The sequence below is a fragment of the Mycteria americana genome, chromosome 2, assembly GCF_035582795.1.
Source record: "Mycteria americana isolate JAX WOST 10 ecotype Jacksonville Zoo and Gardens chromosome 2, USCA_MyAme_1.0, whole genome shotgun sequence".
NCBI lineage: Eukaryota > Metazoa > Chordata > Aves > Ciconiiformes > Ciconiidae > Mycteria > Mycteria americana.
The window spans coordinates 128781121-128805856 of record NC_134366.1 but is presented as its reverse complement, the minus strand read 5'-3'; the positions used below and the strand labels follow the sequence as shown (position 1 = coordinate 128805856).

The window sequence follows — 24736 nt, the reverse complement described above, 5'->3', positions numbered from 1 at the left end:
CAGAAGAGAAAGGATGCAGCAGGACAAGGTCCAGAACTTTGTCAACTGCAACAATGGCTACTCAGTCACCACCACCAGACTGAGCAGCACCCACATATTTAAAAGCTGAACACCCACTTTTTTTTCCTTCTTCTTCTTCTTAGTGTTAAAAAAGCAGCTTATTGTCTGGGCTTTATCTGTTTACAACTGTGCATCTGTGTATATGTATGACAATAGGAATTCTCAGAGCAAGCCAAACTGAGAAAGATGGATTGGTCTGATGTCTGGTCATCCGTGGGTGTGTCTACACGAGTCCTGCAGTTCAGATCAGTGGTGTAGTTTTGAAGCAAATCTCTCAATCTTCCCTGTGCTTTGGTTTCGATTGTGGAGGAGCCTTCTGAGCTCACAAAATGGATTCTTTTTGGACAAAACTAAACCTGAAGATGTGCTCCAACTGCTAAAAGGCATTCGGTCCACCATGACCAGCCTACAGCCCATCTTGAGTAAAACGCCACAATGCATATAGCAGGACCAAATCTCCCACACCAACTTTTACTCCACAGAGTAAAAGTTGCTCCTACCACATTACTTGCTAGTACAGACATATCTGTGTCAAAACCATGTTCCTGTTCCTTGGCAAGTTTGTCTTCTATACATACGATCCCACCTGCATCCTTTGATAGTTTCATTACTTGAGAAAGACGTATTACCAGGAATGCAGAAAGACAGACAAATTTTCCCAGCTATACAGCAGCACAGACATTTTGAAATGGACTCTGGAATCAATGGCACAGGAAGGAAATCACCGAACGATGATGTTCATGGTAGCCAGCAGCGCTAGGCACACGGATGATCAGATTTTGGTATGCACTGAAGCTGCATACTCCACAAGGCTCTCGATATGAATATGTGTTAATAATGAAGCCCTTACCAGCCTACAGCCAGCAATGTTGGCACAAGTCTTCTCAACAGCTGCAGATGTATTCATTTTTTGACATACTGATTACTGGGGCCAAAACGGACATATGGGAATCCCAGAAAAGACTGACATCACATTCAACTCACTGCTACCTTGGGAGAGGCAAACCTTGGTTTAGTTTAAGTTTTAAATGACAGTTTGTGACCCAGCTTCTAATTTTGATTACACCATGGAATCATGATGGTAATCAAAAGAAAATAAAGGAAAAAGATTAAAACTCAAAGAGAAGACTTAAAACCAGGAGAACTGAAAAGATGGCTGAAGAGGCTTACTAGGAGTTGAGATGAGACTGAGAGATCTGGAGACTCTCACAAAATAATGGTAAGCTATTTTTTCCTTAACCACCTGTTCCATCTTTCTATCCTCAGCCTCTCTGGATTAGGTATTAGTTCAAACAAAATGTGACTGATTTCTGTTCACCACTTCAAACTGCTTATAGGTATCCCTCTACATTCTTGAAATTTATCATTCATATATCCAGACACACGCATACATGTGTCTACCGTGCGTATTCTTTAAAATTTCTCACAAAGGGTTCCTCTAATCTTTACTAAAACAATTGGATTGGCTTAATTGTGCTACTTAGGATACTCAAATTCAGACTATTAATTTTTAAAATGTCTTCTTACCACCAGAATCTCGTCTTTACATAGAAGTCAATGTATGATCCACCCTACCCAACAAACAGTAAAGTAATATTCATTGCAGTTTTTGAACTGAGTTGTTCTGAACACCAGCAGTCATTACTATGGACAAACAGAGCAAGAGACAATTAATGATAATGCTGCCACGTAAGTGATGATAATGATAAAGCAGCTGACTACTCAATGTTTACCATTAATCTGGCTTTCTTGTTCTTTTTGGGCACCCACTATAATCACAAAGAAATAGGTTGTCACGATGACCCTAAGTGAAGGTACAAGAAGGGTGTACGAAATTCCTCAAGATCAAAAGTAAAAATTATTTAAGACAATGACACAATAGCAAAAAGTAGTATGACAACTGAAGCATAGACATGAATCGCTGAGATTTCACACAGCTACCAAGACTGTAGTGCAACTAGCAGCAAAACATATCAAATAGTGGAGAGATCGGAAAGCTATGCAAGAACAGGTAGCATGAGGAGACCAAGATATCTGAGAAGGTACAAGCTTACACTGCCACAAGCAGAAAGCTCTTTGCAGGGCATGTCTGTATTAAAGACAGGAACCAGACTGTGAAGTATGATATTACTAGAAAGGACTCCTGGATTCTACTAGGGCAGATTCAATTACAAAAAGCTGACCGTAAAATGAGTAGATGTTCTTACTACACTGATACATGTCGTACCAACATGTTTCCTGGAAAGTTGGACAACATTCATGGTTTGTTTTGGTTTGTTTTTTTTTTTTAAGTTTGGGGACAGAATCTTTGCAAAAAGGTACGTTCTGTGCCTCATCCAAACTAGAAAAGGGTCAAGCAGCAGCCGATTGTAGAAGGGGTTATCTGGAGTCAGGCAATCCAGTTGAGGCATGTCCACCCAGGTCGGATGACACATCTATCTAAAGGGGGCACAAGCAAGGCTATTAGTTCATGGCTCTTGGCCTGAATTTACTGACAGGTGGCTAGAAATAATGTTAAGGCCTATATTATTTTTCCCAGTATAGTGGTGGGTGCCAGGACACAACCAAAGAAGAGATGCTTATGCAACTCTTAAAAGAGATTATGCAGTTGCTATAAAATCTTGGAGGGAACTGGCAAACACAGGTAGGAGAACAGCTTTCTCTTGGAGATGGGTAGCTGGCAAGGTTAGAGTCATTAGTAAAAGTGGATTTGACTGGGAAATTTTGTGATATATGTGCAGCCTACAATTATTTCTGTCTGCAAAAATCAGCAGCAGCTCACATGCAAGGACTGTATTTCCATTAAAATGACTAAGACTGGGACTTTTTCACAGTGGTGAGATAATGAACGAGCTCACTGCACATCATGGAAACAGCTTTGTCCTATGCTCCTGTACTTCCTCCACAGAAGTATCCTTTTTCTCTTTGTTGTTGTTACATGAGGACCCTGCTGGACACGTACCATCACTCAGTACCAGGGCAAAAACTGAGGAGAGCAATTAACTACAAGAGGGAAATGTACTTCCTCAGGGAAGCTGCACATCAGTTATTCTCAAGCCAGGTGCTGCAGGGTTGCTGTAAGAGGTGTGGGTTTCGGGTTTTCTGGGAGGGGGCACTGTGTGCAAAATGTGCTGGTTCATGCTACAGGTTCAAACATTATTGGCATTGTGGTTAGAAGGTCTGCAGATCATTCTTTGTCACACAGTTCACTAGTAAGATGTAAAAAAGGGCTCCAAACTATTCTATAGGCTGAGGTACAGAGCTGTGAATGAAGAACAGCTGAAGAACAGCTAAAATTTCAAATTTTAGAAATTAGAAGCAAGTGTAAAAGAGTGTAAAGTGTAAAAGTGTAAAGTATAAATTTGTATTCCATTTATGATACTCTGTGGGACAGTGCATACATTGGAGATCATCCTGCAGTACTCAGTGCTTGTTCAACAGAAAAACAATATGCACACACAAGAATATGTTAAAAAAATGTACTGAATGTGAAACAAAAAAAATTGAACTTTGCCCCCACAATCTAATCACCAAAATTATATTTTGAGAGGTGGTACAGCTCAAAACGACTCCTCTCTCACTCCAGTTTCTGGCTAACATTAGCAGAAAACAGTATAGGGCACTTTCTATTCAGAAAGAAAGAAAGAAAGAAAGAAAATGCACAGCCAATTACTTGTGAAGTGACTGCTAAAAACAAGGGAGGACGAAACCCAAGCACCAAGCTTTTACAATGATCTCGTACCAGCAGCAATCAAATACCTGGCTACATTTCAGCTCCAACAATTGGAGCTGCAGTCCCACCTCAGCAGAAGTGAGAAATACATGCAAGTAGGTGCCAACGGAGTTTCAGTCTCAAATACTTTAGTATCTCCTACCCTGAAGGACATTTTGAACTGCAGCGGTGGTAAAAGCCTTCCTACATGAACTCCTTAAGGCTCCTTTACAACAACCCATTTACTGGGGAAACAGAGAAGTGTCTGTATTTTAGCAAAACAACCTGTTTTCCAAGTTCTAAAAATAGAAAAGAAAAAAAAATTAGAAGTGTCTGTCATTTTGAAACCACTCGCAAGCATTTCATCCTAAGCAACACAGCCTCCCCCCTTGCTAAAAATAAAACAGTACATTACAGCAACATTTTTTGCTGGCTTCAGCCAAGGACTTGAAAACCTCCCCTCAGCCCAGCCGGGGCCGTAAGCTGTGAGTCAGCACTTCTCAGCATTGCTGGAAATTCCTCAGCAGAGCATCCACCCTGGAGCAGGAAGTCGCCTCTCCACTTCAGCCCCTACCAGGAAACAGGCGGGCGGTCACGGGCCTCACCTGAGCTGGGACACGGCTCAAGAAAACTTCACCGAAACTCCCAAAAGCTCCCCGTCCCGCCCAGCTTCCCGCACCCCCCCAGAATACGCTGCCCGGGGAATAAGCTTGGCTAACTCCTTGGTCAGCAGACAAATACAACTTCATGCAGTGCCGATGAATAGGAACATATAAGATTAATTTTTAAAAAAAAAAAAAAAATCACGTCGGACGAGGACGCTGACAAGTCTCCATGGTGCAATGTAAATCGTATGGGCTCTCCTACCCTGAATCCAGAGGCAGCTCTGCTGCATCAGCCCCGGGCAGGATCTGTCCCCTGCCTGAGGAAGTCTAAATTCTTAAAAACCAGAGCCATGCCCCACAACGTAAAGAGGGTTTTTCCCGTGGGGTACGGAGAAAGCGAGTGCTTTCCCCTCTCAAGACGACTAAGAAGCCATGGGTTTGGGGCATAGCCATGCCTGTGAGCTGAAGGGAGACATGACGGCAGCTCCCTCTCTGCCTGCAGCAGTCCTCGCTTTACACAGAAATCTTACAACCCTCATACAACGGAGCCTCGTGATGGGAGAAGTATGCACACCTGCCTGGGAGACACCCCAAATCTGCCTGTGTTTGTACAGGCTATGGTGTTGTCAGGTATCTTGTCCCCGCTGCGGCACAAACCAGAAGTCCCCCCAGAAGCTCTTGGTGCTCGATAGTCCCACATGTGTACAACCACCGAGGTGGAGACGCTGCTCTTGAAACCAAGCTGTAACGTGCACTCAGGTCTGTCTTTAGATATAAAGCTGTTATTTCACGAGTACAGCCTGTGGTGACCGCAGTTCCTACGTTACCCACCTCAGACTGAGCATCTACTCTTGTTTTGTTTTAAACACAGCCTTTGACAGGGACATTAAAGAGAGAGAGTTAAGTGAATAGGAAGTACTTTGTGAACAAGAGTAATTGCATGTTCTGACCTCTCCAGCTTACATCATATGCATTATCCAACAACCACAAATCAAGAAGGAAACCGAATTTAAAGACATTAATTTTCAGCACAAAACGTATGTTAAAACTAACAGAAGAACAAGACAAATGTTCACCGTTTCCCTGCTTGTTTCTTGCTTTCATATATGTGGCTATTCTCCCAGAAAACTCTTGTCTCTTTTTTTTTTTTTTATTTTAACATTTCTGTAAAGGAAGCTGCCTAAAGTCGGGTACAAAAAAAAAAAAAAAAAAAAAAAATCTGTTTTTCTCAACTGTTTTTAAATACAGAGCAATGAGATTAAAGTGAGGCAGATAGCCAAATACCTCAGCCATCACAGTCATTAATAAACGCATTTAACATTCGTGCAGCTTTCGAATGCAGAACATCTGGTTCCAATTCCCAATCTGGCTTTTAATAAAAGTGCCTCCCCCACAATACTTTTATTATAAAGTGTTCTTTTCCTCCTTGCGCACTCTCCCCCCCCCCTTTTGGTTTTTTTTTTTCATTTTAGGGGTTTTTTCTTTTTTTTTCTTTTTGGAAGCGGCTGTTCCTTCCTTCTTGCTGGAAGCCACCTGACCACTGCCAGGAAGAGGAATGCAAAACATTCCCAGGAGCAGCTCCTGACGTCAGGGCGGCAGCATTCCTCCTCCTCCTCCTCCTCCCCACCACGGCCCTCAGCCCCGGCCACCGCGGCCTGCCGCCACCGCCCGGCCCGGAAAGTCCAGGCCTCGGCCCGGCGCCGGGCCCTGCCGGCAGCTGCCGCCCGCCCTGAGTCACCCCCAAAGCTCCGCGCCGTTGAAGTCAGAGGCGGCGCCGGCAGCCACCGAGCTTTCGGTCCTGCAAAAACGGCGTGCGTTGAAGAGCCTGCACACCGTTCCTGCTGTTGACTTGCTTTCCCCACAAACACAGAGCTTAAGTAAGCCTAGGAAGCGGCGACGGTGCGCCGGCCCGGCGTCCTCGTGTGGGCTCAAGCCGCTGCAGAGCCGCTCCACGTACCCCTCCTTGCCCTTAGACAGGCGTTTCTGCTTCGGATGAACTTCGGGTCCCTTGTAGGTTTAAATCAGCGTAGACACCGACTTTTATGATTCTTTCATTTCGCTTCTCATTTCCTCACACGAAGGCACGCTGCGGAAGGGCGCCAAGGAAAACAGTGACGCGCTGTTGCGGGGCGGTTTGTTTTTTCACTTTTAAGACATTCCCGAGAGACGGTGACGTGATAAGGATACCTAGGCAGGCGGCCTTCATCAAACACGGCTCTGGAACACCGATCTTCTCAGTTTTTCTCTTTTCATACAATACCTACCTTCTAACGCATGACAAAATGAGACAGATGGGGTGGGATTTCAACTCTGCACATCTCTTTAATTTCATTTATCAGAACACATTTACAATAAATGGCATTATTTTATTCTACTCTTAAACTAACTGTTAGCTAAAATTATACAAGAGAGATTCTTGGTTGAGTTGCACTCAGTGAGTTTACTCCTTTCAATATGTTTAGTCCAGTTAGTCTGATATTCTGGGGATATAAATTTTTAAAATTCCATAAAACCTGTCTGGGAAAAAACCCACAACTTCTCTGCATGTTTTAATAAACAACGGTATCAAAGACAGTGAAGAGTAAAAAAATAGTAGTTGTTACCAGATCCATGATGAAGCTGAAGGAGAGTTCCCTGATTCCACCATGCCAAGGGAGCAGGAAGGTAGGTTAGGGAATATGAAAAAAAGAGAATATGGAAAAACCTTCATTTCTAGAGGATGTGAAGAGAGAGCTCTTCCAGAAACACTTTTCCATTTCATGTGTGTCTAATTGTGTAACAAAAAGTTTAAAATATATCATTTCATCACTCCAAAACCAACAAAACCCTAATGTGTGGACGTTATTTTAATCATTATTTTCCACGGAATACAAAGGAAGCCAAAACTCATCCTGAATACTAAAGAGTATGACTGGTGGTAGTAAAGTGTTCGCATCTATCACTGTCTCCTCAAAGATTTACATAGTAACTATAAATTTCTCAATGTTGACTGACCACAATGCAACAATAAAGATCTGGAAACACTAAGCAAGACAGTTGCATCATTTTCAATATTAATCGTAATTAATCAGCTATGTGCTGTAAGGGTTATTCTATCTGTTCAGCTGTAGTCCTACACATCATGATCCAGATGGCTCCAAAACCTGCAGGTGGTCTGTCAGACCCAGTTCCCCAGCTTCTCATTCCATTCGTGGCAATTTAAGAAATAAAAAATGTTTGGGTTTTCTCCTAACATAGGGACTTGTTTCTAAAAGGTCAAAACAAATATGTCTACCCTCTGACCACCCTCACGCTATCTATGACTTTTTTAAGGAAACCTGCTCTCTGAAGAACCGCATGGTAAACACACACATTGCTTTCCTGGTAAGAAGCCTGCAAGCATTGGTTACACCAGCTGGCCACATCTGACCAGCTAGAAAACCCAAAACCACCCTTTTTGCCCTCTTCTGCAGAGGTCACAAATATTTAGATGAGGTATCAGCTAAACAAATCAGTATTGTTGGAAAAGGTGACAACAAGAAGACTCATTAATTTTACTTTATAAAACTTGATGGGGACCTGGAAAGGCACTAGTCAGCTTCCTGCAGCCATTGCAGCCAGTGCCTACTGAAAAAAAACAGCTGATCTGTGCTTTTATATATACATATATACATTTAACTGAAGTTCCGTGATGTCAACAGACAGCCATCAGTATACATGACTATTAAAAATGGTACCTTTTTCCATGTTTTGCACCAAAATGAGAGAAAAGGAAAGTGCAAGAAGTTTCTATACTGAAAAAGAGAAGTAGGAGGAAATATAAGAAAAATATTCTATTACCTAAATAAAATAAAAGTAACGGCTCAGTAGAACTGGTCGATTTTCTAAGATAAAAGGCAAAGAAACTGAAATATGTCCTCAGCACCTTCTAAAATTAAGCACAAGCTAAGCTGGCCTGCAGCCATTGGAGAATACTATACACTTTTTGGTTCCTGAAATTTTTTCTCCATCTTCTAGTTTTTATTTTATATTATATGCAGAGATAGATATACACAGGTTTTTTTCAGCTATATATTAGAGATTGAAAAATTCTCCCTTTTTTCTTCAGAAATGATTTTTTTTTTTAAATAAACTTCACCGTATCAAAATGTAAATACATGCAAATCATACTAGATCACTTCTGAAAAGCAGACTTTAGAATTTCTGAAAGATGAACATTTTAAAATGTTTGTCTGTTTAATCCCTAGTATTGAAGTCTGAATGGGGATTAGAACAGGCACAGTGAACACAAGTGATGAGAACTAGGGTGTGTTCTCAGCTTCCCCGAAGCTTAAATTCATTCTCCTCTCCTGTGTTTTAGCTGCTTATTCATTCTATTATTCTTTTATCATCAGGAGTAACATTGGGATGCCAAAAGCATGAATGAAGTCACAGTGAGAACTTCCTTCTATGCGGGTTACAAAGAATTAAGCTTCAGGTTTGTTTCAGGAGGCTGTCTCAAGAACCAGTGACTCACAAGCCTTGTACCAAGCACGCACTGCCATACAGTCATGGCCAACTTTCTCCTGGCAAAACATGGCAAGTGATTTGATCTCCATCCATTGATCTCCACAGATGAAGTGGACACTAGATTGGAAATTCAGCCTCAGAAGACTACAGATACTTGAATGAAAAGATTATTTTTCACCAAAAGAGTAACACAGAGTGATACATATTTGCTACCAATTGGCACAACTACAGCAGTTTACTTGACTTCTAGAGGGATAAGCATCTTTCTTTTCTTGAACTTATAGAAAAGGGATTCATTCCCAAGTAATGAGATTTAGAAAACAATGGGTGCAGAGAAAAAGAGATCAGAAAATTGAGTAATACCCAGAGATCAGTAAGAAAAATACATCGACTCTCTTCTCCTGGTTACTTTTCCATACCTTTCTTGCTTACGCTGCCGTTTGAGTGGATAACTCATTGTCTCCAAGACTAAAATTTCAGCTGGTAACAGTGTCCCTGTAACCCCTGAAATACTTTTAACTGCAAAGGATCAGAAGCAGGGACAAAACAGCCTTAATTTCATAGGTTCACTTTTACATCTGGTAAGCGAAACAGCCCAAACACCAGCTGGTAATGATGCACAGGGCTAAGAGCAGAGCCCCCCCGAGAACTAAAACTCCCCCTGAGGTTTTGGAAGGCCATACTGGGAGAAGCTGGCAATTTCTTCACAGCTCCTCACCTTTGCGCACAACCTACACAAACTCTGTTTTGAAGTCTGTCTGTACTTTTGTGAAGTACGCTCCCTCCTCTTCCCTCAGGTTTTTCTTTTCATGCATCTCTGTTTTCTGCTGCTGGCTGGACCTGGCAGTGGAAGTGCTGAACAACAGGAGCGGGTCCAGCCCTGTTGCTGACTCAGATCTGAGAGCCTGCACTCATCAGATTTCGCCGCAGCGTTCCAGATTTCAGTACCCCAAAAAATTCAGATACTTATCTAAACCAAACTTCCCGAGGGTGAACTATCCCTAGCACTAAGACACTTCGAGGGCCCAATACACGCTTGAGCAAGAGCCCGTCAGCAAGATGGAGACAGCATGCCAACTGCACTTAAAGCAATACCTACCTACAGAACTTCAACTCGGCCTGACTGGGTAAATTACTGAGTTAATTGCCTTGGTATTCATATTTACATTCAAAAAAAGGATACGCAGATCTGAGGTCAAATCATTAAGCTGTTCCATTAAAAACTTTGTTTTAGGCAAATGGACTTCAGAAAACTTTTGTAATGTAAAATGGAACCATCTGTACATAAATTTTGGGAGTTATTTTGATGTTAGGTTTATTGATATAATTACGTTGTTACTAAGCTGTTTACTGTTTCAGGCTTCTAATCGCTATGAGGGCTTGTTAATAATACTCTGAAATCACAGGGAAGTCTTCTTTCCCTTTGGTTTGGCAAGAGAAAACAAAAATTCTAAACGTGTTTTTTTCTACATTTCATATTTGCACATAGCATCTACTTCCTTAATGTGAAAATTTTATGCTCACAAAGCTTTTGCCTCGATTTGTTTAGCTTTACTGCTTGGACAGCCATATCATTATTATCACAACAGTATGAGACCGCATTACTGAGAGGTGTTTAAAGAAAGAAAAGTCCAATGGATAGTCCCAAGATGAAGTGAAATTTCTTCATTTTCACTTTATTCTTAAAGCAAGAAGACGACTGATGCTGCAATTACTACAAAAAGAAATAATTACAAAAATTTCAGTGGTAATAACCCACCATATCTTAAATTGTTTCCTCTTTGGAGTAGAAGATTATTGGTTTTCCAGTTTCAATTTTGAAAAGGAAAAGTCTTCTACATAGCTCAGCGAAACAGATTTCTCAAAAGCAAGCTTTCACTGGCTTGTCATTTGATTTTGAGAGACAGAATATAGCAGATTCTGCCAGACAAACTGCTCAAAACCCCAACTGGTTTCTGAAAACCTGTCTTTACTCTTTTGTAATACTAAGGAGCCATTATCCAGGGTTCGCGTGGACAACTGCCGGACCATTTGCACAGTAGAGTGGTGGTAGGCAAAGTATCCATACAGCAACAGATTTTGCTACTCAGCAAACAATCTCTGTTTAACAGAGACCAAAGCACTACCAGAAGCCTTCAGTGTATATTTAATGCAGTGAGTAGCATCCCCAAGACATACACTGGCTGGGAAAGGGACACACACACACAACTTTACAGACTGATTATTTAAACTCCTAGAAATTGTATAGCATTAGGCACCTAAACTCTGCCTGCCTTCCTTTCAAGAAACAACAAGTAACTTGATAAGAAGTCCAACAAAAATTGTCATCTGTGTTGCAGATAAAGTTAAGTAGGGAGGGTGGGGGATTATAAGGTACTGTCATCCTATTTGCTCTCTGCTTACAGTAAAGTACATCAAAAATTTGTAGTTTTTGCCCCATTTGACCTCCTAAATGGATGAAATCCATTACATTTTGTCAGAGAGGCTTGGTAAGGAACACAGAATGAGAGGTGAACCCAGTAATTAAATACATTGAAAGGTTTCATGATAATTTAAAATCAATGATGGATTTATCACAGCAGAATCAAGAGATGAGAGTCAAGACGAAACAAATGGGATAACATAAACCAAGAACTTGTATACTTTCCCTCAAGGGTGGAGAATTAGCATTAGACAGAATAAAATGTTAAAAATCACAAGACACAAAAGTCTTAGAGAGGATCACTTGAAGTAGTTAAAAAGATTCAAGGAGTTAGTTGAAATATGGAAAAAAAAGAATAATATCCCCACCAAACTCATGAACAGGTCTGTTAGGCTTTCAACAGGTTAAAAGCCGGTCATAGCCAGGAGGTAGCTCTTAACAAAACCCATGGCATGGGAAGTTCTCTGTTTCTCCCCTGGCAAGCTCACTTCAAAGCGAAGTTTGTAAACATCTTGGGGAGGGGCCAGAAAATGACAGTGGATTTCAGAAACATTTACAAGTGTTTTGCAGAAATGCAACTTCAGTTAAGGAGATCAGTTTTGCTCCCCAGGTGGAGGATGGTTCCTCAGTATGCAAGGTCAATGACAAGCAGTCCGGAGAGGTCCTTAAGAGTGTTAAACTAAATGGTACGCGGCCTTCTTCAGGATTATGAAGGAGAAAGCTATGTAAACAGCGTGGTGACAGCCTCATGCACATCGCTACATTCAGAACAGACACCGTACCGCGTTATTAAAAGCTGTGCAAAAGTAATGGCGCACAAAACTAAACAGATCCCCCTTTTACAGACCCTTACTTCACGGATGTGAAACTTTGACGCCAGAAAAAGTTCTGGACAAATAAGCGCTGAGGCTATCTCGGAGAGATCAGTCACCCGAGAGCAGTTTTACCTGGGCTTCTGCTGACAACATTGCCACCTTCCGCAGCCGGCGGGAAGGGCAGGGCGGCGGGCGCTGCCGGCGGCGGCAGGCGCCGAGCCCGACCGGGCTACCTGCAACCGAGGGACTCGGCCAGCCTTCCACCGCACCTGGGCATTACTCTGGAAATGCTGTTTAGAAAAGTGTTTTCCCGCCACTGCGCTGCGTAAAATTATTCCTGTGGGCAGGGATTTCTCGAAGAGAAATATACGTCTGTCTATAATGTTCACAACGCCACCCGAAATGCTCCCGCCCTGCGAGGTTGCGCCCCGGCCGTGCCCCGCTGCATGCCTGTGCAGCTGGGGCTTCGGGGCCACCGCAAGACCACACTGTAAACCATACTGCTCAACAACCCTAACTTAAAATATTTTATTTTCAAAGCCAATGATTCCATTGGTTCAGTGTCCAGCACAGTCCCAAGAACAACTGGTCTGGTACAACCGAGGGACAATGAGCGCAGCACACAGATGGGAAATACAATAAAGGGAAGGCATCCTTCACCACATAGTAAAATAAACATGGTATTGAATGCATCGCCAATGTGACTGCTCGTGTCACTTCCAACATAGCTTAGGAAGCTGAAGAAAGCCAAAGCAGAAGTTCAGGGGACAAGAGTACCGCTCTCCCGATGCCCAGCCTGCGGACCTCTCATTCCAAACTCCAGCCCTAATGCATTTGATTACGATCATGCCCAGTTTCAGTCAAGAGCGATAACAAACCACGCATGCTACTCTGGCTTCTATGTTTTCGTACTGTAGGGTTTACACACTTCAATATATGCATTTTACGTAAGTTTTAACATCTGAAGAGGTTACACAGTACGGCTGGATTTTGTCCTCCTACCTTACAGGGGTTATTTTCCTCCAAATTATCTGCAATTTGTGGATAGTTAATAAAGCAGTAGCATGAAGATAGCTGTTAAATAAACAAACTACAATTAATAATAAATTTAATGTATAATTAACACATCTAGTCCACATCTGGATAGAAAACGGCTCTACACAGACATAGCCCAAGTACATCAACACAGCTGATAATGTGCGATAGGAAATTACTTTTCAAGAAAAGCTTCAAAAAAATCAACCTGCAACGAAGTAATACCTGTATTAATTTAGAAAATGGGTGTTGAGAGTTTAATCTAAATAGACACAGAGGGGCTTTACATGTAAGACTTACACATATTTCCAAATCTCAGACCTCTTCCACGAAGGCAATCTTCAATGTGTAGGGTTTGCCTAAGAACAAGATTCATGGTCACACATTGGTAAAGGATCCTCACCAATTAACAACTAGAAGATACAGGAAGAGATTACTTTTATATGTAGTCTAATCTAAAAAATAAATAGATATAAAAGTTGTTGTTTTTTTTTTTTCCTGAGGTGGTGTCATTTACATTTAGGTTGTGGAAGTAATTTCCCCCCACTTGTTTTCTCCTCTAAACTGAGCTGGTGTTAAGGGCAATTTCAGGGTAACCAGTAAACCTTATGGGATTCCATTCCTTCCTGAGCAGCAGTCCCCAAAAATCAGGAAATTACAGCCATACCTGAAGTGACCAGCAACCAAAGGTAATTCTCAAGGCTTAGGTGGACTGTTCTAGAAGTTGATAACGTGGTATGTTGATGTTTGTTTTTAAAATGGGTTTGGTTTTGAGTATAGCTAGCAAATGGCTCCCTGCTATACAGCAAGATTGGAAAGTGAACTCCTGGAGTAAAGTATCTTCCAGAAAAATCAAACAATCGCCTCATGCGCAACTTCTCAAACCACAAGCCATGAGTGTCAGCCAAAGGAGGCTGCAAAAGACAAAGAAAATACTGGGCAGCTTATTTATTTTTGTGTGAGAGATGGAAGGTAAGAAATATTTGGGAAGATAATAAAGAACTATCCTATTCTATATAAAAAGTTTTCAAATAATTTGAAGAACAACTATGATATCCATACACTGTAGATCTGGACTCCTTTAAGCCTACAAACCCTGTAAGTTCCAGCAGCAGCCCTTATCAATGAAATTTATCTCTTCCTCAATCGGTACATTCACAATGCATAAAATAGTACCAGCCCTGTTAAATTAATATTTATGACAAGCTCAGGGAATGAGAAGACAAGCAGTACTTGCTAAGGCACACATGCAATGTACAAGTCTCACACAGTTGCATTGCCCATGTCTTTCAAAAATGAACCTCAGCTCGGAGGAGTGATTTGTTTCCGGAAAACACAAAAGGCAGACATGCTGTGCCATGCTGGGAAGACAAATGAAAACACAAATACAATCAATGCAATTTATGTTTTTATACTGAATCTAAAGTGTTCTCAAGTTCAGTGCTTTCAGTGTGTTGTAGCACGCAGCATTCTAGTAGATGTTCTGCCAGTTTTTTTTCAGAGTAGTTAAGTTATGATCTACAGTGTCTGTCCTAACAATATTTTGGAGATGGCAAAAGGGGGTATTTCTTCACAGCCCCAGTTCAAATTACAAGGTATTCGCTGAAGATGCTGACAGACTTGGGTTTGCACTAACAGATGTGCTGTGAACAGCAGCAGAAGCTTCAAGGTGGACATGCAGCCCTCTTTTACACCAGTGAAGGACCATGGAGACTGACCATGAACAATGATTCCCATAGGAAGACTATGCAAAGCCCATCCATCGTGATCTGCTCTACAACAAACATGCACCACTTATTAAAAAAATAAAAATCCAAGACTTAAGAAAGGGGGAGATAAAGAACCATCAAAACCAGAAACATCCACAGAAATGTTCACTGGGCTTCTTAACTCTTTTATCAAGGAGAGAGACAACAGATAACATTTCAGGAGTCCAAAGAGGTTAAAGAGAGGGGAAAAAAAAACACAAACCAAAACAAAAATAAAAATACCACGCACACAAAAAATCCCTTCCCACATACTGCCAAGTATGATTTTTTTTGAGCCACATCAGTGATTTGGCTTTCGAAACACACAGTAAATCCCTGAAAGGTAAAATTAATGGTTGTACTCCACTTCTAATGTCACGGATACCGTTCTGGTACTTCTGCTGGGAGAAACTTGGTCTGCCAGAAGGCCGTACTGGGACAGTAACAAGAAGAATACTTTTTCAAGACATCTCAGGAGCTGTCAAAGGAGCCTACCACTCAGGGAGAAGTAATACATTGCAATCTGCATGGTTAATGTCGACTCAGAAGATTGGTAGTCACCAAACACACAAAAGGCTGCACTGAACATTTGACAGCTGAACTGCTTTATATACCAAAGTACATTCTTGCTGCCAAAAATACATAAAACCACGGGCATTTTTTCCATGAGCTTTTATTGAAAGGAAAGCAATCTGCCTGGTAGAAGTAACAGCAAAATTTGTCCTCCCTCTTCCCCCCATGCCCCTGCCCTCCAGGATAGCAGAGATGTTTTAAATACTGCATTTTGGGTAGCAACATTCCAAATTTTTCAAATATTTGAAAGCAACATTCCCCTTTTGAAATACTTGGGGGTTTAATTATTATTTCTGCTAGGACTATAGTAATTAACTTTTGCTTACCTACACTTAAATATGACATTCAGGAGGAGGAGTCTGAGAAAGCATACCTGCATGGAGGGAATTGCCAGGCATGACTATTTGGTAAACTCACACTTTATCTATCTCTTTGCCCATACAAAATTGCATAAGGACAGAAGCACGCTTAGCGTGAAAACCCACTGTGGTATAAAATATCCAGTATATTCAAAGCCCAACGTAACTGCATGTAGAACTGCATGTAAAAATCTTACTGTAACTACACACCTACCATTACAGTAGCAAATCACACCTGCTAAAGACAATGACACTTGACTTCAAAATTGTTTCTCCACGATGAGCTATGGAAATGCATTGTATTTCACAAAGTGAAAGTGTTGAACAGCAATCCAACAAAAAGAAATCATAATTTTTCAAAATGTAAATTTTAAAAAAAGCTTAGCTGATTACTGATAATCTTAAACATTTAAACAAACCCATTCACACAGTCAAAACTTGCTCTTTAGTGGTTAAACTACTGCAGGAATTTTGGCACATAGTCTTTTTACAAATTAAGTATTGTTTTACACGTCCCAAATGTGTTAGTCATAAACATTAGCAGAGGAATACAAATCACAACTTTTTAATAGCCCTGCAGTAATTCTGAACTTGCTCATCTGAACTTATTTAGGTTGTTTTTCCTTCATGACTGGATAAAGCAGACTGCAGGATTTTGTGCAGCGCCAGGTCTTGGCTCCATCAGTTGCTCATTAAACAAGATCTGGAATTTAGCATTGGATTGAATGCACATGGGAACTCATGTGAAGCTGCTCGTATATCATTGATAGCTCCGTTGCTAACACAGAGTTTATCCAAGACCGTACATTTTTCATTGACTTGAACAAAGCTGTTCACCATCCTCTTTTTTTGACGTCAGTGGACAACTACCCACTAACAGTATCTGTCACTACACAATGCTTGGAATTTCCTCACTTATAAAAGCTGGAAAGTTTCAAGTACAGACCTTTTATAAAAAAAAAAAAAAAAAAGTACCCATTATTAGATTTTCAGGATGACAATATTTTGCGATTATTAAGATAGAACATTTTCATTCTCACTGAATATTTTTTCCAGTAACTTAAGAATTCAAACGTAAACAGCATCACTAACTGTAAGGAATGGATGTTTAAAAACATAATTTTCCTCTTCTGTTCCTAAAAACCATGGACTCAAATGTATGGTAATTCCTCAACATGTAATTCCTCAACCACAGTGAAGTGATTAAGATTTTTCCCATTAACTGGACACTACAATCATTCCAGTAGGATTAATGTTGGACGGTATCTAGTATTTAACAAAAATGTAGAAAACCACCCCCAGCATAAACCAGGCTATTTACGTTCACTGCCTCTTTTCTACACTTCCTTTATTCTTACAAGTAAAACAGCTCATATTGAAGAAAGTCATCCTGGTGGAGGCTCCCTCTGGAGCACAGAATTACCTCCTGAGAACAACGCACAATGCTCCTTCTAGGCGAGCTCTGAGCAGGCTGCCTGGGTAGCCCTCGCTGCTCACATGAGCCAGCGGCATAACAACTGCCTGCATGTACCCAATTCAGACATCCATCTGGACAGAGACGTATTCTACCCCTGCTGGAGGATTTTGTGCCGACAACAATGCATTTCAACGTTGATCTAAAAACCAAGCTGCTGCTTTGCAGACACACCACTCGCTTCTGACCCCTCTGATTTGGCTGAAAGCAAACAAACATATCAACAAAACCCAGCACTTCATTGGTACAATACAGTGGAAAGTCCCCTTTTTCAGCATGTCAAGATATCATCAGCTATTAGCCCAGACACAGACAGTCATGTTTAAAAATCCAGTTTTAATCTTCTGCAGAACTCTGGATTTACTATCTTGAGACTCCCATCTTCCCCAAACGTGTTTCCATTCTTTTCTCCATGGAAAACCCCTTTCAGAGAGAGCAGTTCTTTCATCTTTGTTTTTCAGGGTACTAATATTTTATGTATGACATTCATATAATACATCTATCTATGCCATAGTTATAAAAATAATCAAGTCTATCTCACTGTAAAAGTGTGATCATGTTACTATGTTTATTTGACATAGCCCATATCCGAAATACCAGGTATCTTGTTGCTTCAGGTGGTTGTGACAAATCACAGAAATGGCATAAATGACTTGTTCTCCTCTTGGAATCAAAGCTTTGTAATTCTGTATTTTTCCAATTATGTCATATGCCTATGAAGGAACATAATTATTCATTGATTTGATTACTAAGAAATGGTGTTATTTTGATTTTCTACATGCAAGGTGAACAAACACAAATAATACTAAGGGCTTAATCTCTTTAGTTCTAGAAACATAAAATAGGATATACCTCAGCAACTCTACAGATACAACTTTCTCCATTTACATGAGGGGATAGACAAAAAATGAAATTTATTTTTAAAAATAGAAAAAAGAGTAAAATCCTAAGGACTACTGTCAAAATGGATAAAGCAACAGAAGTATTGAAGAAATTATATTAAAAGCTTGTTAGAGACAACTTTCTGTTCACAAAAAGTACATGTATTCCTATTCTCAAAAGACAACTCATCTCTTTTGAAGTGATTGCACTAGCAAAGGTATATCCTAACAAAAAAAATATAAACACTTGCAAGAAACCTGCAGCTGCTTCAGCTTCTCCTGAAAGAAGCTTCAATTTTCACAACTGCATGATCTCTGAGAAGCAATTCCAAGCAGATGATATGATCTGATCTTTGGCTCCAAGGCCATTCCCATATGTACTTTAGAAATAGTGCCCACACTGGCTTTACAGCTCTGAAGTTCTGTAGAATTTTATCTTCTGAGTGAGCCTTGTCCCTCTTATCAGGGTTCTCCCACTCTGCTATTGTAAGATCTTCAAAGAAAGAATGTAAAGGCAGAGCTAACACCTTTCTGATGGGAGGGATCTGACTGGTGATCTTCCCCCCCCCCCCCCCTTAATATGTTTGAATATTTATATGCATATGTGTGTATATATATATTTTTATAAATGCTTAGATTTCATCAAAGGAAGATGGTGAACATAGATCAGTTTTGTCCAACTGGTCAATCAAACATTCAAAGAAGCTGCCTCTCTGTGGAGTAAGTAGAGAAACTGAGTTTATGCAAAAGTTCCATACACGTCTTTAATTCATATTTGTATTTTACCTTTATGGAATAAGAAATTTTTAAAGGATATAGATGCTTTCCTTCTTACAGAGTAGCAGTAGGTCATTTCTGCATTTCATTAATATATGAAGCCCAAGATCCTACTTTCACATGATCTTTCTTGTGATAGGGAGGTATTCTGTAACAATGTTCTTAAATGCTTCCCTTGACTGGTGAGAGCAACAGTGATAAAAAGTCTCTATCTTTATCAAATGGAAGGCAAACCCTCTCTAACACCAGTCACACTAATTCAAAACACCTATTTCATGTTAGCTCCCTGTCTTGGTACTCCTATTGCTCATCAAGATTATGTAAGACCATGCAATGTAAGACTGTATTAAGTAAGATAACGCAAAAATCACAGTAACATATCCATTTATCGTAAGTCCTGTTGTTGAGCCAGCAAAACAGCCTACGGCATATCCAGGATAATTCTAAAGTAGAAGTCCACAAAGCTAGATTGCTTCCCGTACATAAACTTGTTCAGAGCTTGCTTGCGTATTTCTACAGCAACTTCTACCATTGGCCCACCTTAAAGGACTTGAGATACAAGGTTTCATCACTGTACATCAGCTGATCTGCAGCAATGTTTTGTATGAGCTCTTCTTGGCAGTAAATAATTCAACCTCTTCTAAACCTCTTTCATTGAGGGGAGACTGAATCTAGTGTAATGCAAGTAGAAATGAGAAGTCCACATTAAACACTTTCACCAGGCACTGGAACACTTTCAAAGCTGAGTAATTATGATTCCCTGCGGTTTCATAGGTTAAGAGAAACTAAAGAACAACTTTGAAGTTGTTTTTTTATATACTTACCATATTAAGTTCCTAAAATAAACTCCCTCTCTTTTTTTTTTTTTTTTTTTTAAGCACAGAGAAGTTGCATAGGGAATAGCGGCTATCCAGCCAAGGATCCTGTCTTCTGTAGTGTGTGACAGCCAGTGTTTACAGGCAATGTAAGAACAGAACACAAAATGGTTCTGTCCCCTTCACACCGTCCCAGCCCTCCAGTATCAGCAGCATGTGAACCTCCTGAACTAGAGGCTTCATACCAGACCATCACATTCAATAGGTATGTATGGATCGACCTGTGAGCCTGTCCAAATCAAATGTGATCTGTGGTTTATATTGCTATTGCCAACAACTGTATTGATATCAACATACTTCTAGTAGTGTAACTTTAGAAATACATGAAAAACATTTCAAAGTTGTTAAATTTAATGGCAAGAAAAAGAATTCTAATCTGCACCATTTTCTTCAGGTTAATTTATCTTCAATATTCAACAGTAGGCATATCTATGAGCAGGAGGCAGGAGTATCTGAAGGAAACTGTCTATCCTCAAGCCCTGCTGTCAGCAGAAAAATGAATCCTGAAGTCTCTAAAAATATCAACTGTTACCACTTTCTGTTAGGTATGGTAAATTACTTTTATCATTTTTACAATTAAACAAACAAAAAAACCCCAGGTAAGTTGAAGCCATAAAATCACCACCAGTGGAACCGGGAAGCCTTTTCTCCCATTCTCTCATGTCTTTGCAGTATCAAGCAGTCTTCACTTTTTGCTGGATATGTATTTCTGTGAAGTGAATAAAGGTTTAGTAATCAATTTAATTACACCCAGTAATAAGCTTTTCCTTTTCCAGCTCTTAAAAACAATGATTCAGATTCAGTTTGTAAAAATTATGAGGTGTTCATTTAAAATCTTAATCCAAGAAATTGCTCAGGTACTGCAAAGACAACCAAAGGCAAGCCTACGCAGGCAGGGGCAGGCAGGGCTGAGTTCTTTTGCCTGTTGTGTTCCCAGCTGGCCAGACACAAACCAGCTCCAGCCCAAAACACGCAACCGTTTTCATGTGATGTGTCCAAGTTAATAGGCTTTATTTAGACACAACACTGCAATAATACTTCTATATAGCCTCAAGATCAGAGCAGGCTCTCATCAGATGGCCCAGAGGCCAGGCAGCTGAGCTCCTTCCTCCACCAGACATGCTGGTTTGAAAATTGTTAATCAGCCTATCGGGGTTGCTTTCCCTATAGCAAGCGACAATTCTCACATGAAATCCCTTTCATTCAAGACTGTAAATACATACCTTAAGACACTAGACCCAAAGAAATCCATATCCAGTTATAAAGAAATCAGGGGTCAGTCCTGCAAATTCTTACTCTGACACAAAACTCCTCTGAAAGTCGGTGGGACCACTCTCATGAGCAATGTCCAGGTTGATAAGATTCTTATAACTGGCCTCCTGTCAATATTTTTTTTTTTTAATTAAATTGCTTGTATTGTAGTGCTGAAGTATCATGGGATTCTGTATGCAAAAAAATACCAGCAAATACATCAACAAATCTCTACACACTGCTTCCCAAAGTATTTATGCAAGTCTACTGCCAGAGACGTTTCACATACCAAGCTGTGCACTGAGTTCACAACACATACAAATACAGTTACAAAAGCAAAGTCTAATTTTACAAAGGCTCCAAAATGATGCATTCAAATTTTGCTCACGAATAGTCACATACAGAAGCCAGCAGCCTGTGTGTCTGCATCTTACCTACTCAACTCAGCTGCCTGGTCAGAAAGCAAAAAGCAAAATCAGAACATAATTCTGGGGTGTTATTTTAAAGATACCAGGAAATTCTACTCTCAGCATGTTACTTCACAGCAGCAGAAGCAGTCCACTTATAAATCACCCCATCTCATCCCATTCTGCCTTACCATACAAGTATCTCAAAATACAGGAAGAAGGTGCACAGTGTGCTGTGTGTCCCAAGTACACGCAGGTCATCCAAGGATTGTCTCCCCTTGCATCTACTTCTTTTTTTAGTTCCATTTTGCTTCTGACTGGTGATATCAATAAGATACGTAAATATGCTTATTTCACCATGTCAGGGTGAGATTTAGTTAATTTGTTTTTACAGTAGTCACACATTTGAATCGGCAGGAAAGCATTTTAACACAAACAGTATTTGCTTTTAACGACAGAAGTACAAATTCAATGCGGAGTAAGAGAAATTCATTTCAGCATTTAGAGCTCTCAAGTAAGAGTTTAACAGAATAGAAGCTTGGAAATGTGAGAGAGGAAACTTCCATTAACTGTACAAGTCCAATTTCCAATTAATGTAAACTAAAAATGCCAAATAATAATCTAAAACAAAAACATCCCTCATCTTCTCCCCTCCCCGCCTCCAGTAGGCTTACTTTAACAGTATCCAGCCCAACTTCTTTTGACTTCTGGTTGAGTAAACAAAGAGACAACTGACATTAAGATAATTCCAAAATGATAGAGAATAGGACTAGAGATGAGATATAATGCAGTTTTGCCACTATTGACTAGTGTCTTTATAAACTGCCTTGAGAGCCACATAGGTAAGTAGAACAACTCTGATAACGCAGACATATCCCCTGCCCAAACATTCTGGTTTTATGAAATAACCTTTTGCTTGCACGAAAAGCGCATCCTACTAAAATAAAAAACAAAACCAAATAAAAAGTGATATTTCTGGGAAGATAGACAGCTATGAAGTTTTCTCAAGAAAGCTCAGTTTACATATATACAGGAATGAGTTTTATGTCCAGAACATCTTAGAATTTAAACAAATGAGAACACTACACTAGTACAGTTACAGAGGCTTGTAGTCTGGAAAGGATTGTATTGTGCAGAGTTACGTCTTCCCAGAGCAGACATGGAACAAGCTGGAGCAGTCTGGGACTTACACATACTAGGCAAACTGACAGTAACTGTTCAGGAAAAGAAAAAAGGAGGGGGGGGAAAACAAAAAGTTGAATCATACCCTAACTAAAACAGTTTTGCTGGTACAAAAATCTTTGTTTAGGTTAAGGTCTATGCAGAAAGATACAGCAGCATAAATGCAATGCCTCGTGGTCTAAAAACAACAGAGGAAACCTAAGAGAAAAACGGAACTAAGATGGAAGTTTGCAGGAGAGAGAAACAAGAAGAAAACAGGGGGAAACAAAAACAAATGTAAAGCATGAAAAGAAGCTTGTTGAAGGAAAAGGTAAACAAGAATAAACATTAGTACCTTAGGGGTGGGAGGAAGGAAAAAAAAAAAGCAGTAACTTACTTCATATCAGACTAGGACTTAATTAATATTTCCCTTAGCTACCGATCTATTTACATCTAAACTATCAATAGTTGTATCTGTAGCCATAATAAACCACAGATTAAGTATCTTCCCTTAATTTTTGAATCGCCTCCAAAAAGCGTTAAACAACATTTTAAAAGCAAAAGATTACAAATTGGGGAACCCAAAAAAGATTTGCAGCTATCAGTGAAGATAAAAACCAGATATGGACCTTTGCAAAACAGGAAAAAGTATTTTGCAAAAGGATATGGTCAAACACTAGAGGCAGGATTCTACTGCAGCTGGAGGCTAAAACTCAGGTAATGAATGCTGAAATATATAAGAAGAAAAATATTTCCTCTTTTATAATTTGGGTGGAGAAGAGTGAAAAGAGGAGTAATATTCTCACTTCAAAGTTCTCTTGAATTTTTATGAAGAGTAGACCTTTCAACCTACAGCCACCAACAACCAGCTGCTTTACTAGAAATCTCATCACTTTATGCTACCCCTTAAAATCAGGAAAGTAATCAAAATCAGAAAAAATCACAAGTGTAGACCAAACATTTTGAAGAATTCCAGAAAGGGTTGCACTGAAGAGGGGTTTGGGGAAGTGAAGACAGTGACAGCAGCAGCAGTGTGAAACTACCAAAAAGGTGTCTACAGATTCCTTAAGAACAGTGTGAATCTCTCATTTCTTGGTTTTTCCCCCCATTTTTTTAGTTGCATGTTGTTTTTGCTGAATGCTATACAGTTAATACAGACTTTTCCACTGAAACATTATACCCATACTCACAGCAACAGATGAGCATTCCTGAACTACTTTGCTACCAGAAAGTATGCACTTTATTGGCCTTATCATTGATAAGACATTGCTCAGGCCTTTCTATCACTCTAAACATGAAAATATTACGTGAAAACAAAACTGATGCCTTGAGCAACACTACAGGCATTGTGATCCACATTTAGTTGTTATCTGAGCTACCTTTAAGGTATCCATCAAAGTCTCTCCAGCTGCCAGAGACAGATGACCACAAGAGAGCCCTGCTGCCCCCCTACCCCCTCAAGGTCTTCCCTACAACAATGCAGCCAGCATTCTACCAACCCCACTTTGTTCTGCAGTGCTACAACAAGTGTGGCCAGTTCTCCCTACTCACCATGGCGGGTAGATGTGGATGACATCCTGTGGCCTGCTCTTCAGGTGAGCTGCTGTCTCTCTCGCAAAGAGGACTTTGAGTATTGGTTCTCCTGCATTGATGACAGCATCCTCGGGTGAAACTGTAGCAGGAGACTGTTCCAGCTGCTGGCAGATGGCAACTTGTATTGTACACTCTTCAAACATTTCTAAGATCTTCACAATTAAGACACCAGATTTATCTGGAAAGTAAATTAAAATGAAAAATAAAAAGGCAAAGTCTGAATGAGGAGAAAGAAATTCTGGCACTCTGAAAATGTGCATCCCTCTGCTCTCTTCAGATCTGACTGCAAAAAATCTACACGAGTAGTATACATTGCCCCACCAAAAGACTTATGTTAAGGTTTTCTGGTCATTTTTCTTTTCTTTATAGATACTATTAACTGTGGAGACAAAAGCCTACCTGCACTTCTTCCAAACACTAATGAAATCACAAACTCCTTACAAGAAGCCCTCTCCCACCTCATTAGAACTTTTAAATCTTGCAATTCATACACTTTGTTT

General features: G+C 40.2%; 1 protein-coding gene across 3 annotated transcripts in view; it reads right to left on the bottom strand.

Annotated features, from left to right (window-relative positions):
* Window positions 1–24736, bottom strand: part of SPIDR (scaffold protein involved in DNA repair) — a 207934-nt gene that overhangs the window by 102709 nt on the left and 80489 nt on the right. For all 3 annotated transcript variants that reach the window (XR_012774445.1, XM_075494604.1, XM_075494605.1), the window contains exon 8: window positions 24195–24414. Coding sequence is in view for 2 of the 3 variants with exons in the window: in XM_075494604.1 (XP_075350719.1) it covers window positions 24195–24414 (220 nt within the window). In the remaining variant the exon portion in view is untranslated. The remainder of the gene's footprint in view (window positions 1–24194; window positions 24415–24736) is intronic.